General features: G+C 46.2%; 1 protein-coding gene across 1 annotated transcript in view; it reads left to right on the forward strand.

Annotated features, from left to right (window-relative positions):
- Positions 1–18786, forward strand: part of LOC144124992 (acetyl-coenzyme A synthetase-like) — a 67833-nt gene extending 49047 nt beyond the window's left edge. The window contains exons 9-16 of the mRNA XM_077657995.1: positions 713–846; positions 3033–3165; positions 4406–4462; positions 5682–5762; positions 7280–7388; positions 8734–8933; positions 10294–10339; positions 17409–18786. Coding sequence (XP_077514121.1) covers positions 713–846; positions 3033–3165; positions 4406–4462; positions 5682–5762; positions 7280–7388; positions 8734–8933; positions 10294–10339; positions 17409–17617 — 969 coding nt within the window. The 3' untranslated portion in view covers positions 17618–18786. The remainder of the gene's footprint in view (positions 1–712; positions 847–3032; positions 3166–4405; positions 4463–5681; positions 5763–7279; positions 7389–8733; positions 8934–10293; positions 10340–17408) is intronic.
- The last annotated feature ends 201 nt before the right edge of the window (positions 18787–18987 follow it).

Below are 18987 nucleotides of genomic sequence, written 5' to 3' on the forward strand. Positions count from 1 at the left end.
GCACGTTAAAAGAACCCCGGACAGTCTAAATCAATCCGATCCCTCCACTACTCAATCCTTCACAGTTCATGTGTCGTTTTGAGAAGTTAAATTCCATAGTTTATGATTAAAAATTTCAAGGACAAGTGAAAATTCTAGCTTAATCAACACATCCCAGCCAACCAAGTGGGATGATAGTGGAAACCAGATGATCCTTCCCGTCAATGCGCGGCTTGCGGTCAAGTAAAACTTTACTAAATATGTTTATATATATACTAGCACACTTGGAGTTTTCATGTGTTGACTTCAGAGCTTCGCCGAAATTCCTCTTTGAGCGGCGCATGTTTGGTATAGTGGCCACCTAAATGGGCTTAGATTTTATCAAAGTGCCGTTATTGAGTATTTAGACCACTTAAGTACTAAATGCCAGCAGAATGCCCCGTGCTCTGCTCAGTTAATATAATTTTCGTTGTGCCGTTAATGATAGTAATGCCATAGCGACAAATAGCCAAGTTTAGAAAATAAAGCAATTTATTTCAATTTATTTTTACTTTACATCGACACTGCACCATTCTAACTGGTTCATCGTACCCCACGTTTCTATCGCACCGCATAAAAATGTACTGCCGTGATCTTTTCTTGACTTATCAAGCATTAACGGAGGGCAAATAGTAAATATGTAACTAGTTAACAAATTTGAACATATTAATACAATGAAACATGATTTGCGCAGTTCGAAGGAGTTCCCTTCTATCCTGACCCTGGTCGTTTCTGGGAGATCATCGACCTCTACCAAGTCAACAAGTTCTACACGGCGCCTACTGCCATACGTGCGCTTATGAAGTACGGCGATTCGTATGTGAAAAAGTGAGTCATATTTTTATGACTTAGGCTAAATTTCCGTATTTTTGCTGCATGCGCTGTTTTTTTTTTTCGACGACAGTCAAGGGGAACTGGAAGTATGCTATTGGCTGTCGTTTTGCCTTAAACACCGAGGAATTTTCAACGAAAACATTCATGTCAGAGTTTGGCTTTGGATCGAGCGACTTGACAATCTTTGCCGCCAACCAACAGTTTTGAGTAAACCCTCACATTCGTTCCGTAAAATATTTTTTTGGCTTATGGGTCTTTAAAAAACGCTGGCAGTCAACGACCTAATTTACGATAAAAATGAGTTCGTTGTGTCAAAAGATTTACATTGGCACTACTTGCTAAAAAAAATGCAAATGCTTGTGCTGAAATCACTTTCTTTTAGAATGAAACTACAGTTATATCCAGTCAATCGACGTATAAAGACACAGAAGCTGTGGCCTGCAGTTAATGGTGTGCAAGGTACTCGCAGAAAATTCGTGAGTCGTCCTGCCTGGGGCTGACTATATATTCTCCACAGATAGCCTTGCGCAAGGCTGCCATTGCAGTAAAGAAAAACTTGCATCGGGTTGAAGTTTTCTTATCCCCAGCAAGTTTTGTTTTATGTTTTATGTTTTGTTCTTGAGCGCACGCAAAAAAAAAAAACGTCGATAAAGCACCGATTCCAGGACGTCCGCAGTGCTGGCTTAGGAAAGGCGAAGGTCAGAGCAAACGCAATTCCGACCTCCGCCTAGGATCCCCACGCATGTTATATAACCAACCAGCAATTATTTCCAGGTTTTGCTCAAACCTCAAAACTTGAGAACTCTCGCATCAAACGGCAAAGAAAGCAAGGTGTTGAGAAAGCGTCAGTTACGAAACGAGCTTGCAGCCCTTTCATATGCATCTTTGTGCGTGCGGCTAAACAGTATAATATCTGTCGCAAATTAGATTGGCTCGATTGACGCACGAGTGAGCACTGGCACCGGCGAAGAAATAAAAAAAAATGAGCGAGTGTAATCATCGTTTTTAAGATCGAATCACACGTCGACGATATATATATATATATATATATATATATATATATATATATATATATATATATATATATATATATATATATATATATATATATAATATATATATATATATATATGCTTTTTTGTTTCTCCAGCCTGATAATGACTCCACGTTCCTCAAAGACCTTTTATAGACTAAATAATGCATTTGAAAATTCTCTCGCAAAACTTGGGCTGGCCTCGGCCAGTTCCATTCTTCCGTAACTGGCTCTACTACAATATGGAAGAACTACATAATCATCGGTTTTTTCGAAATTTTTCCTGCAAAACATGCCGGTGTGTGAGGCTAAATATTTTTTAGCTATTTTCTTCTACATTGAGACGAAAATCTGCACAAAATTCTATCTTTTCAAAGCACAGACGACGTATCGCAACTGCATGAATAAAAAAAGGGGGATGGTCGGTTTGCGTAGTTACGCTAGCAGTTCGGTTTTCACTTCGGTTTCGGTGTTCAGATCCAGGGTTCACTGATGGCATTTGTTCCGATAGCGATAATGGTTAAATGTCCCTGGGAGTCTTTCTACCGCTTTTGGCGCAGTGGTCAAGTGATGCGCCACTGCCCGTCTGGGCAAGCGCTGCTATCGGTAGGACTTGGGTTCCTTGGGCTGGGTTACGACCCAGGTTGGTCTTCGCGAGCAGCCTCACACGATTAATTGAGCTACCGCCTGACACGGTGGGCAGTCTGCCTCAAAACCGACTTCAGACAAACAGACAACGGCTAAATGCGGCGAATGGCCACTCTTAAGTGCTAGCGTACTAAAACAGAAATATAACCACTTATAAGACGTTCCTCAAGTCGCAGGCGTGTCAGTGCGCTTGGTCAACGATGATGAAGACTCGGGGATCTGTGCAGGCGGCTCAATGCAAATACTGGCGTGTTCCAATAATAAGGTGCAGGACAGGGTCCAAAGCAGCTTTATTAAGTCACTTTAAATCATCTAAAAGCTGCCATGCACTAAAGCAATGGAGACCTTAAGCTGTGTACACTTCACACAAATGCATTTTGTGTGAAGTGCCTACCGTTGAGTACCGCTAAGGCTGTTCATCACAAGGGATGTCTGTGCTGCCTGCATGTGGAGGAATTAAAGCGGCCGGCTGGCGTGGTGCTTTCCCTCTGCTTCGCAGGCACAGCCGCAAGTCACTGAAGCTGCTGGGCATTGCGGGCGAGCCCATCGGGCCGGACGCTTGGTTCTGGTATCACCACGTGGTCGGAGAGTGTCGCTGCATCGTACTGGACACCTACTGGCAGACAGAGACGGTGAGACAGCGCAGCATAGAGCGAGCCTCGTTTGGCGCTGAAATGCATAGAACTATGATAGTTGTGGCTTAGCCGTCATGCGTACTTCCCATGGTTATCTCAAATAATAAATAAAATAAATAAATAACTAAATAAACAACCAGCGTCACCGAATTTAAGTTCCTACTTGATCTCCACCCCTTAGCTTCCCGCCGTAAACTAGCACGTCTTTGCCTAAATCACAGATTTTTTCCATGCCTTGCCTCTGGACAACATCTTCGTCGGTCCAGCGGATCGTTTATCCCGCCACAGCCACCCAAAAGCCGTATATCCCGAGCGCGCCCACACAACATGCCAGAAATAATTTTTCCTACGAATAGCCTAGGACTGGAACGACCTTCCCGCCCACATCGCCTTGTTAACAGACCATCATCAATTCAAGACCGCCATCGAAGATCTGCTCTAAACTCACCTGTAACCTTTATTCCAGTACTGCACGCCCACCCCTCATGTAATACCCCGTAATGGGACCTTTGAGGTTTAAATCAATAAGCAAATAAACAAACAAATAAATAAATACATTCAAACCACATTGCGTTGAAGAGAAGAGAAGGGGAGTGCGGTGTTCTACAAAACCTCCTTTTTTTCTTTTTTTCTGTTTTGTACGACAACGAAATGACTTGAATAAAGAGTGTCCCACGGCCTTTCCAGAGGGGACTAAATCCAAACCAAACACGCATTTTTGCTCGTGAAATGTAGTTCTGGAAACAGCTCGACTAAGCGGTCTGTAAGATGTGTCGCATAACCGGCCTAACAAACGAAGCACTGTGCGTGGCGAAATGAAAGGAGGCATTTGTACTGTTCCGGATTGAACCCGTGGCAGACGGGCGCCTTTCTTCACCCACACTCAGCGCACTCGACAATCGTTCACGTTTTCTTGGCGATCAGAAAAATCCAGCGCACCGGCATGATTGTTTTGTCACACTCGATTCCATTCATTAAACCGACATCCCCGCGCTGGACATTACATTCACAAAACTATAATTCTCCCAGAATAGTGTTCTGTCTCTTGAAGAGCTCGACCACATGGAACGAAAATCGGCTCACGATGTCGCACCCTCTCTTATTGGGTTTCGCTACTTGCCTTTTTGCATTGGACGAGACAGCCACAGTAGGTTGCAATATACATGAGTGATGGAAACGAAATGCTGGTGCGGTTCTGACTTCAAACCTTTCTTCTTTGCCTCACACTCGAACGCAGGGTGGACAAATGATCACGCCCTTGCCAGGCTGCACGCCACTCAAGCCTGGAGCAGCGGTGAGTGCAGATACCTGCAGAGGTTTCCGAGTCTGTGTCAGCGCATTTCAACGAGCCCCCTATCTAGCCCACGTTTGCTAGGTCGTGAACAGTGCAACAAGCAACTGCGCACAAATTGGTTACGATGACAATGTTTTTTGTTTTTGTTTTTGGGCGTTTGCGACACTGTTAATACTGTATTCTAAATAAAACCTCGAGCAGCAAATCACATTAACAGCTCTTCCACTTGAACCATGACAACAGCAGAAATGGGGAAAGAGGGTGTCCGGGGAAGGCAGTTTTTCCGTGGACATAAAGGCACGAGCCAAAGTTTGCGGACTACGGGCACTGTTAAGGAGTCAGGTTTCTCCAGGCAGTGCACAGTATCCCGAAACTGAGCACGCGTGTGAAGCGCCACCGACAGTTTCACGTTTCGGGTTCCGCCTTTTGTGTGCGATAAATTTGAGTGTTTCCCAGGCAATTACGCTCCGAAGACTTTTTTTCTGGCTAGTGTACGTGGGGACGTGCGCACGCCATGGTTTTCATTCTATTCAATGTAAGGATGCATTCCAGACAGGAAATGGAGGTGTGAGGAAGGTGCTTCAGAAGCATGCCCATACCATGCTCTATATACACTCGCAGGATCTATTATGTGAAAGTTGGCCTTGGCAAGTAGGGCTGCAACATTAATTTAAATACTGGCTCACCCTCTTGTCTATTTTTGCACGAGGAAGAATAGCTTGAGATATTCTTGCGCATTTAAACATCGCACAAAAGTTATTTTGAGCAGTTCAGGAGAGAAACAGCAGTGTTCCATTCACGAAATTCTCAGAGTCCCTCAGTATACCGCAACTCGGTTCTTGCCTCCTAGCCTAGCACGGCCATTTCACCGTCACATGGCGCAGAAACGTTACACTCGAAGATATCGGAATTTATATGATCGTTTCAAGAAAAAAAGAACTCTTTCACTGAAGCCACAGCTCTGCATATAGCTTTATTTTCGACTTCAGGCACACTCTTAAACTAAACGCTTGGCGCGCTTTTTCGTGCGTTTATGCAATTAAATGAAAGTACAACTGTCTTGTTACCGAAGAATCCTCTCTCTTGTGCGCATCGATTCACGTAACCGCCAACCGATAAGCTCGCTTCTGTATCAGTTGGGTATAGAGGCGATTTGAGGCGGTAGCCTGCGGAGTTGCGTCTGTAATAATATTTCTCCTGCGTGCCCGCTCTGCCACAGACACTCCCATTCTTCGGCGTGGCACCCGCCATTCTGGACCAGGACGGCAAGGAGATCAAGGGACCAGGAGAAGGATACCTGGTACGTGGTGCCGAGTGTCGCCCGCCGCTCTCGAGACAGGGACATCGTGACGATGATTTACGCGGTAGATTATAAAGCCCGGTAGCACAGAAAGCCACAATAGGGGGAAAAAAAGACAGCTGGCAACTCAAGCTAGAAAACTCCGAGTTTCCTGAAGTTACAAAAAAAAAACAGCGAAAAGTGTAAAGTGGGGACGAAAGGAACCGCTCGGCCCGTATAAAAAATATCAGTATCTGCAGAGAAAACAAGTCACGGCAGGTTTTCAGAAGCAAGTAATCTGGCGCGTGCTTTTCCAGAAGAGATAGAGAGTGCCCATTGTTCATGCGTGAGTGAGTTTGCTCGATTCCATTCAAGGTTCGCTTACACGGAATAAACATAAATACCCACGAGAGCAGCAGATTGGACAGCCGTCGCCGTAGCTCAGTTGGTAAGAGCACCGGACGCGATATTCGGAGGTCGTGGGTTCGGACCCCACCGGCGGCATGGTTGTTTTTTCTGCTTCTTTATAAGTAATTTTCTTTAAGCGGCAGATTATTATCCCACTGATTAGCAGTACACATTAAAAAAAAATTTTAGAAACGTTCCCCTATGCACTTTGGTTTCGGTGACTGTTGGCTACCTACACCATATATATATATATATATATATATATATATATATATATATATATATATATATATATATATATATATATATATATATATATATATATATATATATATATATATATATATATATATATATATATATATATATATATATATATATATTAGCAAACAAGGAAAAGGAGGTGAGGGGCTCGTTTGACAAACTTATGAAGGAAGTTAACTGTCACCGAAACCTAGGTCCATAGGAGAATATTTGTATTCCTTTATTTGTAGTGCTGAACAATGAAAGAATAATACTCCGATTAATTTGTTCATTGATTAATTGAAGTTTAATTAATAGATTAATTTAAATATGATTATCCCATTGATCAGCACAACAAATAGATAGAAATATTTTGCTATGCACCTTGGTTTCGATGACTGCTGGCTTCCTTCATAAGTATACATATATATTATATATAGCATGGCCCCTTATTGCCGTTTAGCAGTACCATTCCCGTAGAAAGAGACAAGTAGTAATTGCTTAGCTTTTCCTAAGGTTCCTCTCCTCAGTCTCCTTTTTCTAGATTTCTCTCTGTGACTCATTTTCTTTTCCATTTCTTTTTTTTCAAAAACGCAGCTTTGTTCGGTTGCTTAAGGAACTTGAGTGTTTACCATTGAAGCAGCAGGAAAACGAGAGGTCACAGACCAGGCCAGCTCAGATAAAACTTTTCATTCAAGAAGTCAAGACAAATTGGCGCGCATCGCTGTTGAACTAGATATTTCCCATCCAAAAAACTCATGCTATAGCCGCAGTCGCATCTCCAGCCTTCCTTTTACCTACGCTGCTTCCAGGACGGTGCTTGCTTGGCACGTGATAGCACACGCGTAGTGTTCTAATCGGTGTGATTTACGGGTCCGCATTTTAAGGTGATCAAGAAGCCGTGGCCCGGCATGATGCGCACCCTGTACAAAGACCACGACCGCTTCCAGAAGAGCTACTTCACGAAGTTCCCTGGATACTACTTCACCGGCGACGGTAGGTGCACATCTTGCCGCCTCCACAGTACGCTGCGCGGCAACGCGACTCAGAGATGTGGCCATTTCAGCAGGATACGCTAAAGTGGAATCCCGCTTCTGGCACGGGTTGGAGCTTCTGTCACAGACTCGCAGTGACAGCTTAAACTCTCTCACCCATCTAGCGTTGTCACATAGGCAACATCTCTTTTAAAAAAGCTGCTTTTAATTCTCGTTGAATACTGGATAGAGAAGTATGAAGTGTTATCCATAGTCCGCATCCGTTCCATTACCAGCTTCGGTGAGAACGGGGAGTTTCGGAGTTCTGCCCACATTTATTTCGCGCATATAGTTCTTATGCAGTCATGAACAACAAAACAATTGATGAACTGCATCAAGGTAACTATGCTGCGTAGTTTGTGTGGTTCAAACAAAATGCAACCAGCAACGAAAACGGGAACACAAGATGAGGAAGCAGACAGGACAGCGCTGGTCTAACCACTGAAGTTTCACAGAAAGACGGCGTACCCAGGTAACCAAACAATGAATGCGTATCAGGCGCCCAAAACACTCACGTCAAACATAACATTAAAACACACTCAACCTTCATCCAAAGCGCAGACAGTAATTCCGTTTCGTTCATTCCTACACGCGCACACTCTTTTCCAGTAACTTAAATTCTTCATTCGTAAACGACAGAGGCGGTGCACTGACGCACCAGCCGAAGTCGATACCAGGTCCTGTATTCGAATAAAACATCCATCTAAGCCAGCTCTACCTTTTTTCAGAAACTCCCCGAGGGTCGGGTTACGACATTTTTTCCGCTGCCATTGCGCCATGCAGAGCACTGCGCAGTCCAGCCGTCTTTCTCATGTCTTGTCAGAAAACAAATAATGCAAACATAAAAGACGAACACAGGTAACGGGCCGGACGGGGACAGTGCGAGCTTTCAGCTTTTTGAAAGTATCTGTGATGTTTGCGCCTCTCCAGTCTGCCCCGCCTCAGTTTCTTTTTTGAAGCAGCGCTTACAAAAATTTCTTTAGACAGTCTATAGGCTGTCCATAGACTTGTCTCTCCAAAGTCTACAGACTGTCTATAGACAAACCTTAGAGAATCGTCTATAGGCAATAAAAATACTATATACAGTCTATAGACAATGTATATGTTTATGGCCATACACTTTTAATAAGCTTTTGTCTATAGACAGCCTATAGACTATGAATAAACAAAACGAAATAGCTATCGGAAGGCAATAGAGTCTACAGGAACTCTATAGACGATCTATAGACCTTTTTTGCAAGAGAGGGCCACGGAACCACCAGCCGATTGGCAACAAGTTCTGCTAATCCCCCACGTCTTCTGTCCAGGTGCCCGGCGTGACGAGGACGGCTACTACTGGATCACGGGCCGCGTGGACGACATGCTCAACGTGTCGGGCCACCTCATCTCGACGGCGCAAGTGGAGGCCGCGCTGCTCGCCGTGCACGACCTGGCCGAGGCGGCCGCCGTGCCCCGGCCGCACAAGGTCAAGGGACAGTGCCTCTACTGCTACGTCGTCCTCAAGAACGTCAGTACTCATCACTCTACTTACGCATAACTTACACTATCGCAAATTTGTTAGGAAAGGTTGGGTTAGGTTAGGATAGGATAGATTAGGTTAGGTTAGGTTAGGTTAGGTTAGGTTGGTTTAAGTAAGGTAAGGTAGCGTAACATTACCGCACAGGTAACGTTGCGCTATGCAGCAATTTGTCTCCCTCACTCGGTTCCTTTCAGCTAAGTGTGTTCTTTCTTCTGAACGGCATCGCTCAACTTAAAACACGATCTTTGCTAATATTACATATATTAATACTGTTGATAAAGACGGTGATCTGTGATGAACAAGGCGAACGCATTCCCAACCGCGGCTGACCTGAGCAAACGTTTACATATGCGTTGCATTGTTTTGATTATCCAATACGCTGTCTTTAACTACATTCACGGTGCTGTCTGATAAGCAGTAACTTGTATACCTCCCGTCTCCCTCCCTCTTTTGTTTTGCAGTATCAGTTTCAGTGTTTTAACGTATCAGCTTCGATGCTTCCAAAAAGGCATCCGCCTCGGTGATCTTGCACAATCGCAGATCTTCATCATAGCTTTCCAAGCAACAAGAGTTGGGCTGTCAAAGGTCAGGTTGTGCAAATGCACGCCGGAATTGCAGAATTCAGCGCCTCCGCACAGTAGGGTGTTACTCCTATGAGAAGATTAGCTGGTGAAGGCTGCCACGTGCCTTTCTTTTGTGTTCGTGCCGGCTTAAAAAGGGCTAGTGAACGTTACTTTTGTTTGATCCGGAGTACCCGGGTTCGAACCCGACCGCGGCGGCCGCGTTTCGATGGAGGCGAAACGCTAAGGCGCCCGTGTACTGTGCGATGTCAGTGCACGTTAAAGATCCCCAGATGGTCGAAATTATGCCGGAGCCCTCCACTACGGCATCTATTTCTTGCTTTCTTCTTTCAGTTCATCATTTATTACTTCCCTTACGGCGCGGTTCACGTGTCTACCAATATATGTGAGACAGATACTGCGCCATTTCCTTTCCCCAAAAACCAATTTTCTCATTTAGTTATTTTGTTTTGTTTTTAATGTGGACAAGCTGTCATGACACCCATTACAAATTACAAAAGTCAGCTACAAACCAGTGAGGCTGAGCGAAAGGGAAAATCAATGCATTGGGGAAAACCCAAAACCCTAAAGGACAACTTTTGTTCAGGGGCTAAACTACGCCAAATGAACTCATTTCAAGGTATATTTAAATGTTTTGCTGCGCCGTGCACATAGAAATTTCGTCTGCGAAGCCTGCATGAAGAAAGCTATGTAGATCGCTTGCTGTTATCTTGTCTAGGCCGATCCCTTTGATGTTGACTGTTTATTTCATTTTTGGTCTTCTGCAGGGCAAGTTTTTCTCCGAGGACCTCAAGACGCGGCTCAAGCAAAGTGGTACGTATGAGTAAGCTTGTAATCTAACCGTGGGACGTGCACATGTATTCCCGTTGTGGGAAGGGTCATTATATAGAGTTTTACACCTGAGAGTGCGGCATAACTTTTGTGTCATACACATCGATTTCTCATTTTTTTTAATGAATGCTCATTAAGATTTCTTAAGACTATGGTGTTAAAGGAACAGTACTGTGAATACTAATTACAGCCGCATTTTGTAGAATGTTGTCCACCGCGCGTGATTGGGCCCATTTCTGCTATGGCTCAAAACTTCCATTCGCTTATAAGGCTTTGTGAACACCGAAGCGCTGGCAGACGACGGACGAAAGGAAAAAGAGACACAGTGCGCTTTCCTCCTTTCGTCCGTCGTCTGCAAGCGCTTCTGTGTCCACAATGTCAAACCAACTCGCCCAGCAACACACCCTGCTTATAAGGCGCAGAACACAGAGAACCGGCGCTGTACGCCGCTCGTGATCAATGAAGTACACGCGTGAGCAAGCTAGCACGATTAAGTCAAGCAAAGCAGATGGTTTCAGTTGCTTTAATCAATACCCAAAGCTCTCCCATCGAGGTTCCTACAGTGGTATCACGGATGACATCACCAGTCGCGCAGACGGTGTAGAGAATAGAAACGGCCTCATCCAACTCGTCTTTCAGTGTAAAGCAATGCGTCTTAACGAGCACAGAACACAGTCGACTTAGACTGCGCGGCGTGTCGACTTGGAGCACACTACGCTGTACACACTGATCAGAAAGGAGTAAAAAGAGAGTGCGCTAGAAGACAACTTACTCCCTATTCTCTCCCACATAGGTGTTTTCGCGATTGGAGTGTACAGCGCGCACCAGAATGTAAATAACATATGGCAGGACGCTCCTCCATTATAAAAATATTTTAGACTGTCTATAGATTTTTGTCTATAAAGCATATAGACTTTTTATAGACAAAACCCAGAGAACTGTCTAGGAAATATAAATCCTTTAGACAGTCTATTGACAATCTATAGATTTACGGCCATACGCTTTTAGTAGACTTTTGCCTATAGACCCAGGAACAAATCCACAACTCTGAATTGCTGCGAAGTGCCTAGATCTAGGTATTCGCGAATGGACCTTCTTTTCTCTATGGAAGAACTAGACGCCGCCATGGCCGGTTGCAGACGGTCTTCGTCGCCGGGGCCCGATGGAGTAACATACTCTGCACTTGCAAACCTTGGTCAGGAGGCTCGACGTGTTCTTTTGGACCACTTCAACTCATCATGGTGTGCGGGTACAGTTCCGGACGCGTGGAAATCAAGTCGCCTGGTTCCAGACCTTAAACCTGGAAAATCGCCGCTTGACCTAGCATCGTACCGTCCAATCGCATTGGCTAGTTGCGTGGGCGAACTCATGGAAAGGATGGTACATACGCGAATTGAGTGGTATCTGGAGCGCTATCAAATATACCCAGATGTAATGTCCGGGTTTCGGCGGGGACGTTCGTCTATTGATAGCATTGATAGCATGATTTACCTGATGTCATCAGTTCAACATCAGGAGCATCTTAAGCGCTCGACCGCGGCGTTGTTTCTGGATGTTAAAGGGGCCGTATGATAACGTCACTCATCAAACTATTTTGGACTCTCTGGAAGCTGCAGAACTTGGTGGTCGCATGTTCTGCTGGATACGCAGTTATCTATCCAACCGATAACTATTTATGCAGACTGAGGACGGACCAACATCTTCACAATACACTTCCCGTGGGGTCCCACAGGGTGGAGTACTCAGCCCAACGCCTTTCAATCTTGCGCTTGTCGGCGTTGTCGATGTACTACCGGAGTCGGCGAAAGTCTCAGTCTATGCCGACGATATTTGTATCTGGGCATCAGGAGTTACGCGACCACAAGTTCGAGCAAGGCTTCAAACGGCGGCAAGCATTCTTGCGGCCTATCTCCGCCAGCAAGGCCTGGAGATTTCTACTGAAAAATGTTCCGTTGTTGCCTTTAGACACAATATCATGTTCCATTACACCGTATGCATAAATGGGTCAACAATACCCTACGAAATAAGCCATCGCTTCCTTAGAGTAATCATCGATCGCAATCTAACATGGAGCCCACATGTCTCGTACATGAAAAGGCGACTGACATCGATCGTTCACGTTCTCTGCTTTCTCGGAGGGAAGTCGTGGGGAGCATCAGTGCAGTCGATGCTCCAGCTGTACACCGCATTATTCATAGAATCCCTTCGGTACAGTATCCCCGCACTAGGAAACTTGAGAAAAACGAACATGCGGTGTCTGCAAAGTGTTCAGGCTCAAGCTCTGCGGACGTGCCTAGGACTGCCAAAATGCGCGTCTACAGCCTCAACAGTAGTCATCGCTCAGGAGAAACCAGTTACTGCCTATGTCACAATCGAAGCCTTGAGAGCGCATATTCATCACCTCTCTCGGTTTCCCGCACACCATCTTGCCAGTCTTTCTGCTAACCGACCGAGTACATCGTTTGCGAAAATTATTGATGCCCATCGCGACTTCCTACCAACCCAATTTACACCAGCCTCTAGACCATCTTCTTCATTATGGAGTCTGCACCAAACTCGTGTGCTTCTTTCCATACCGGGCATCAAAAAGAAGGCTGATTTATCGATGACAGCACTAAAACAGACCACACTAAAATATTTGCTTGAGAAACACGGACACCGACTGCACGTATACACCGATGGCTCAGTGACCCCTTCCAGTTCCTCGGGCTCTGTGGTCACATCCCCGTAAGGACCGTAGTTAAGAAAGTGAAAACATCACACCGCACTTCATCTACTGGCGCAGAACTTACTGCTATTCGTGTCGTCATTGAGCATATCAGTGAATAAACACCCCAGCAATGGTCTGTTTTCACTGATTCAAAGGCAGCCCTCCAAGCGTTACAATCTGCTCTTCGTCATGGGTACCATGAACAACTTGTCGAGAAATCCGAGAGCTCCACCACACGGCCATCAACAAAGGACACGATATTGTTTGCCAATGGCTGCCAGGATACAGCGGCATCGCAGGCAACCACCGCGCGGACGAGGCCGCGCAAACTGCTCACCATGAGGGTGATTGTGTGTCCATCCCCATCTCGAGAGCCGACGCAGCGGGTAGGCTTAGTCCACTGTCGCGGGACATCACGCTTGCCGCATGGAATTCAGGCCAATTCTCGCATTCGCATTTAAAATCCTTGGACCCAGATCTGAAGCTTCGGCTACCATCCGGCCTACCACGACGTGAACCAACTTTGTTGTGTCGCCTGTGGCTTGGTGTAGCTTTCACCAAGCACTACTCCTTCTTAATAGGTGTGGCTGACAGCCCTGCATGTGCCATCTGCGGGTGTGATGAAACAATAGCCAACATTCTTTGTGAATGTCCTGCCTACAGCGCCGAAAGACAGTCTCTCTGCCGTGCACTGGAGCATCTCGACCTGCGCCTACTGATGGAAACGAAGATTCTCGGCCACTGCCCGCGGCCGTCGTCGGCGGTGAAGGCCTCCAAGGCATTGCTCCGCTTTTTGAAGACTTCTGGTCTGCACGAAAGGCTGTGACTTCACTGAACGCTGTGACTTTGCATAGTGACTTTAATTTCCTGCAACTGTCTTTTCTCCTTCATCTTTTTCTCCCATCACCCCTTTCCCCCTGTGCAGAGCAGCAAACCGGCTATTCGTCGGACTAACCTCCCTGCCTTTCCTCCTCCTCCTCCTTGTCTATAGACACTCTATCGAATATGAATAGGCAAAAAAATATCTAAAGGAAGGCAATAGAGTCTATAAGAAGTCTACAGACTGTCTATAGACCATTTTTAAGGGCTGCGTTTCGCCTCCAATAAAACGCGGCTGGCACAGATAAATAGCGAACGAGCGGCACCATACTCTAGCATCGTATTCTTGTAAACCAGCGCAACGGCTCGAAGCCAAACAGGGAAGGGACAAAACACAGCGCTGATGTCCCTTCCCTGTTTGGCTTCGAGCCGTTGCGCTGCTTTACAAGAACCGTGTGTGGCCAACTCGCCCACCAGTTCATGTTGTACAGCATCATATTGTCGCTTAGCCTGAACCAGTGCGGGGGATGCATTACTGACCGTGTATCAGAGCACTGTAAGAACGAATGCTTTCGAGTTTTCTCAAATGAAAATTTCAGTTTGTTTTATGTTCGAAGTTTTAAAGAAACAATAAAGAAATGGGAAAAACGCACAGAAGAGAAACGGAGCAAATTCGAACACAAAGACACGAACCTGCACCGGAGTGAGGCGTGCCTCTATACGACGCAACATTTCATCGCGTCTATAGTCGACATTTATAGCGCACCCGTATTCGGCCTTCTTTTATTGTTTTTTTAGTGAGCAAGTCCTTTATTTTGAGGCAGCCTCTGTCTCACTGACAACTAAAAGATTAACAAAAAGAAATGAGAAGCGGAGGCATCTAAAAGTAAATCATTGATCCGCGAAAGTGAGGTTCTCACTCCGTCCTGCGCACCATCTGCGCGGCTATGCTGTAATGTGAGCGAAGACATAACTGCGAACATTGTTTCTCAGAGCGATATCTCCTCGACTTTCGGGAGCTCAGGTGTCTACTGCGCTGCTCCCACGCACTTCAGCGTAGAAGAGTCGGCGAAAACTCTGCCGCCGCGGATGACGCAAGCGCAAATCTCTCGAGTTTCGCAACTCCTTTTAGGAAAAGCGCTGCGTGGTTGGACGGAATTCGACCAGCTTTTTATGCCCCCGTCTTCTGGTTACCTTCCTCGTTCGAACCACGTTATTAACTCGACTTTGATGATAAATCAGCGTGAAGATCAGAAACATGATTCCTTTGTAACCTTATTCTTTGTTTCGCGGTGGAGTCATGACGTGCGTCATCGAGTCATGGAACCAAAATCTGATCCTCAATCCGCTTTAGGAGCCTCTTAATTGACTGGAAAGGAACGCATGCACCTGCAGGCTACACAATGAAAAACCCAGAACAGAAAAATTAGGTAATATTTTAATATTTTATGATTCCATGCAATGGCCTTCAGGTGCGATGTTATCATCCGTGCCTACAGGTAGGATAACTAGGGAGGATTGTAAGTAGGGCGAGGCTCCCGATTCGCAAGCGTAGGTTCTCGTGTACGATGTACAAAACAGTATTCGCCCCCGCCTCGTTACACTGTCTATAACAAAAGAAGCATTTAGCTCGCTGCTGCTCGTGAGCACAAGCTGCATGAATTTTGCCAGCAGTGTTCTGTCTGCCGGGATACATTGAGAGGTAAGAACAGGGCAACGTGGAATTGGGAACAAACACGAGTTAATGAAATCAAAGCTGAAACAAGAATCAAGGAAGTGGGGGGGGGGGGGGGGTTGAATGTTCTGGTGAATCAGCCTTTCAGTGGCCTGTCGGCAATTTGCTCTGCCTGAGCCACTGATTTAAATGATTCCGTCTCTACCGCTGTTCTATCAGGCTAGTTTCCTGTGAAAACTTCACGAGGGATTGCGACACTGATCGCCGCTCAGTTCGCAAGCCCTCACTGTACACCATGCGAGAGACGTCGTCCAAGAGAACGTTCAATCTCCTCAGGTTTTCAATTAAGGAGAGGAAATGGAGATGGGCTGGACATGTGAATCGAATGTTGAGTGTGTCCATGGGTTCGAAATATATACCGATGGTCTGTTAGGGTAACCGAGTTGACTCCAAAAAAGAATAGATGCAGCAGCCAAGGGCGGCAGGATGTGTAGGGTAGGGTGGTGGGATGAGGAAGTGAGCTGTTATAGAATGGCTGCAGCTGCTGTAGTACACAGCGAACTGCAGAAGCTGCAGTGGACGCACCCCGGCTGATGATGATTGTTATTACAGCGACACTGGTGTGGTGATAGTGAAGGAGACGGTGGAAGATATTTATTCTTCCGACAGAGACTCTTGACATCGATTTCGCAGCCACGCGCAGCGCTTGCATGTGCTTCCCGAAACGAATCAGCGATAACCGCTGCTTGCGGCGTCATTTAAGATGTGGACAACTCAGTTACAGAAAAACAGTTGGAGTGGACACTTAAGCTGCGCCTAAGGGAACGACGCGATAGCGTAGTGGGTTAATGTCCATATGCTCATAATTAGTCATTCTCTACTTAACATTCATAGATCCCTGGGAGTCCTCATGCCACTTCTTGCGCAGTGGTGCATGCCACTACCCCGCGACCGCAGATGCTGCCACCGGTGGGCCTTGTGCGACCCAGGCTGCTCTCCCCGAGCGACCAATCATTAATTTAACTGCCACCTGTCACGGTGGCCAGTTTGCTCGCTATCCGGTGGGCAGGTTGTGATGCTGCCGCAAGGTTACGTGGCCTAACTGGCCGACCTGCCTCCTAGGTTGCTTCGTAGGGCATTTTTTCGGGGATTTTTCGCTCGCGGTCAATGACGCCGGATCTTCTGTGACACGAGCTTCTTAACGTCGTCGCGTTAAAACTGACAAGATGGTTACCACTGAATACCGCGAGATTCAGGGACAGCAGCTGGCGGCGATCGCTGAATATGATATTGCTGATTTATCATTATTAGTCCTCTCTGGTAGTGTGCGCGTGACGTAATTGTGCTGTCGCTCGTGACCTCACTGACCACTCAACGTGCCGCGTTGCCCTTGTCCATTGCATGCCATCACGCGTGACGTCATTGCATGCTGACCATTCAGCGGGGCGCGGTGTTAAGCAAACGACGCCAACACTGCAGGACAGGGAAACGTTCTCTTCACAGCTGTCGCTGTTAAAACGCGTCATCTTCCTGGCGACCCTAACCTGCAGGATACTAGCTAAGCAGCACGACGACGAGAAGCGCGAGTGCATATGACCCGCTTTCCGCGGAGGTACAGCAGTTTCAAACGATGTGGTCACATGATCGGCTAGCATCTGGTGCCTCTGCTGCAAACCCCAAGGAATTTATCCGCTTGCCTCCCGAATGGCTTCGTGCATACGTTTAGAGCATGCACACTGCATCACGAGGTAGAAACCGCGACTATGCCTAGACCTAAATCATGTCTGAAGGACGTGTCCACGAGCACAGCGCTGTTCTAACCGCACCCTTTTTTTCCCTGTTTGCAGTGCGCTCAAAGATCGGCGCGTTCGCGGACCCGGAGTACGTGCACTGCGTCGAGCGGCTGCCCAAGACCCGGTCGGGCAAGGTGATGCGCCGGATATTGCGCAAGATCGCCTGCAACGAGCTCGAATTCGGAGATGTGAGCGCCCTCAGCGAGCAGGACGTCATCTCCGAGCTGCTCCAGTCCAAGTGCTTCATCCAGAACGGACACTGAAGCAAGCCCTGTCGCTCGCTAGCTGCCTTTGTTCCCGGTTGCGAGGCTTGCGCCATCGCGTCGTGCTCAACCGCCGGTTTATTATTATTTTTTTCATGAAGTCCGAATGTTCTGTCGGTCACTGGAGAACTAAATGCGCTTCCTCTTGTGGACACGATAAAAGTATAAGCCAAAGTACCAGTTATACAGACCCCTGTCAGAACTTCACCATATCTATTTCATGACTTTGAGGTTCTTGAGAAGAAGCAGTGTTATATGACAGAAGTAGTTCGATTTCGGGCTTTTAAGAGCAAGAGGGACAAATAGGAGGGAAGACTGGGACAAGGATTTTTTGAACGTTAAACCAAGTTGAAATTGGCACTGCAGCTTTGAGTTTCAAGTAGCTCTAATGGATTTGAAAGCATCGCCTTGTGAAACTGGGAAAATGCCTTAATCCTGCAGACAACTAGTTGGCATTCCGCACGGCTTTTACCAGCTTCGTCTCAAGACGCTGCATGTCCTCCCTAATGACTGCGAAGCACCATCTGCTCCCTCCCAGTATTAGATTACATTAATCGCAAAGGGAATGAGTTGAACAATTCGACACGCCTCAATACTTGAGCGGAGGCGGAGACCTATTAATATATGCCTGAGGGGCTCCAAGATGCAGCGGCAGATATGCAGGGCAGTTCACGTTTTTTTTTTTTTTGAGGACGCGTGTAATGTCTCTGACAAATACGAATGACACTTGGACGTACTAACCAACTAGTTTATTCGTGTTTCATCACTTTAACTGTAGAAACAAAGCCGTACCGCATTCTAAATTGGAAATTTTGTTTGACTCTTTAGCTGAAGAACTAAAATTGAATGAGATTACGGTTCAGGCGGGTTTTAACACTTACAGAAACTGCTGCGTCATGGAAGCCCCGGGAATATGTCCGTGAATAACTTTCATTCGGAGCTACATCCGCGCTATTCGTTGACTCTGGGTAACGATGTTGTTTTTGAAGCAACATCGCTAAATTTAATGTGCTGCAGTGGCCACGCCGGGAAAGAGTGATTATTTGACCACGTAGTCTGAATAGAAGGATTTATCAACCAAAATTAAAAAGAGAGAAGACCACTTTGTTGGGCAAATACTGGAAAACGAAAAAAAAGCGTAAATGCTATTCAGTGTTCTACGCTGTGGCGAAACTGCATGCAATCGATTTTGTGTATTTTTTCATGTGTGTGTGTAAAGTTTGGGGTTAAGCCTCGCAACTGGAGATATGTAGCGATCGACTCAAGAGATTTGCTGAAGCATGTCGGTGTGCCCTCGGTTTTTAATGCAGAGGACACTGGGCAGTGTCTACAGAATGTTCACTGCATATGTATATCGCACGAGAAGTGTT

The sequence above is a fragment of the Amblyomma americanum genome, chromosome 3 (assembly GCF_052857255.1).
Source record: "Amblyomma americanum isolate KBUSLIRL-KWMA chromosome 3, ASM5285725v1, whole genome shotgun sequence".
Taxonomy (NCBI): domain Eukaryota; kingdom Metazoa; phylum Arthropoda; class Arachnida; order Ixodida; family Ixodidae; genus Amblyomma; species Amblyomma americanum.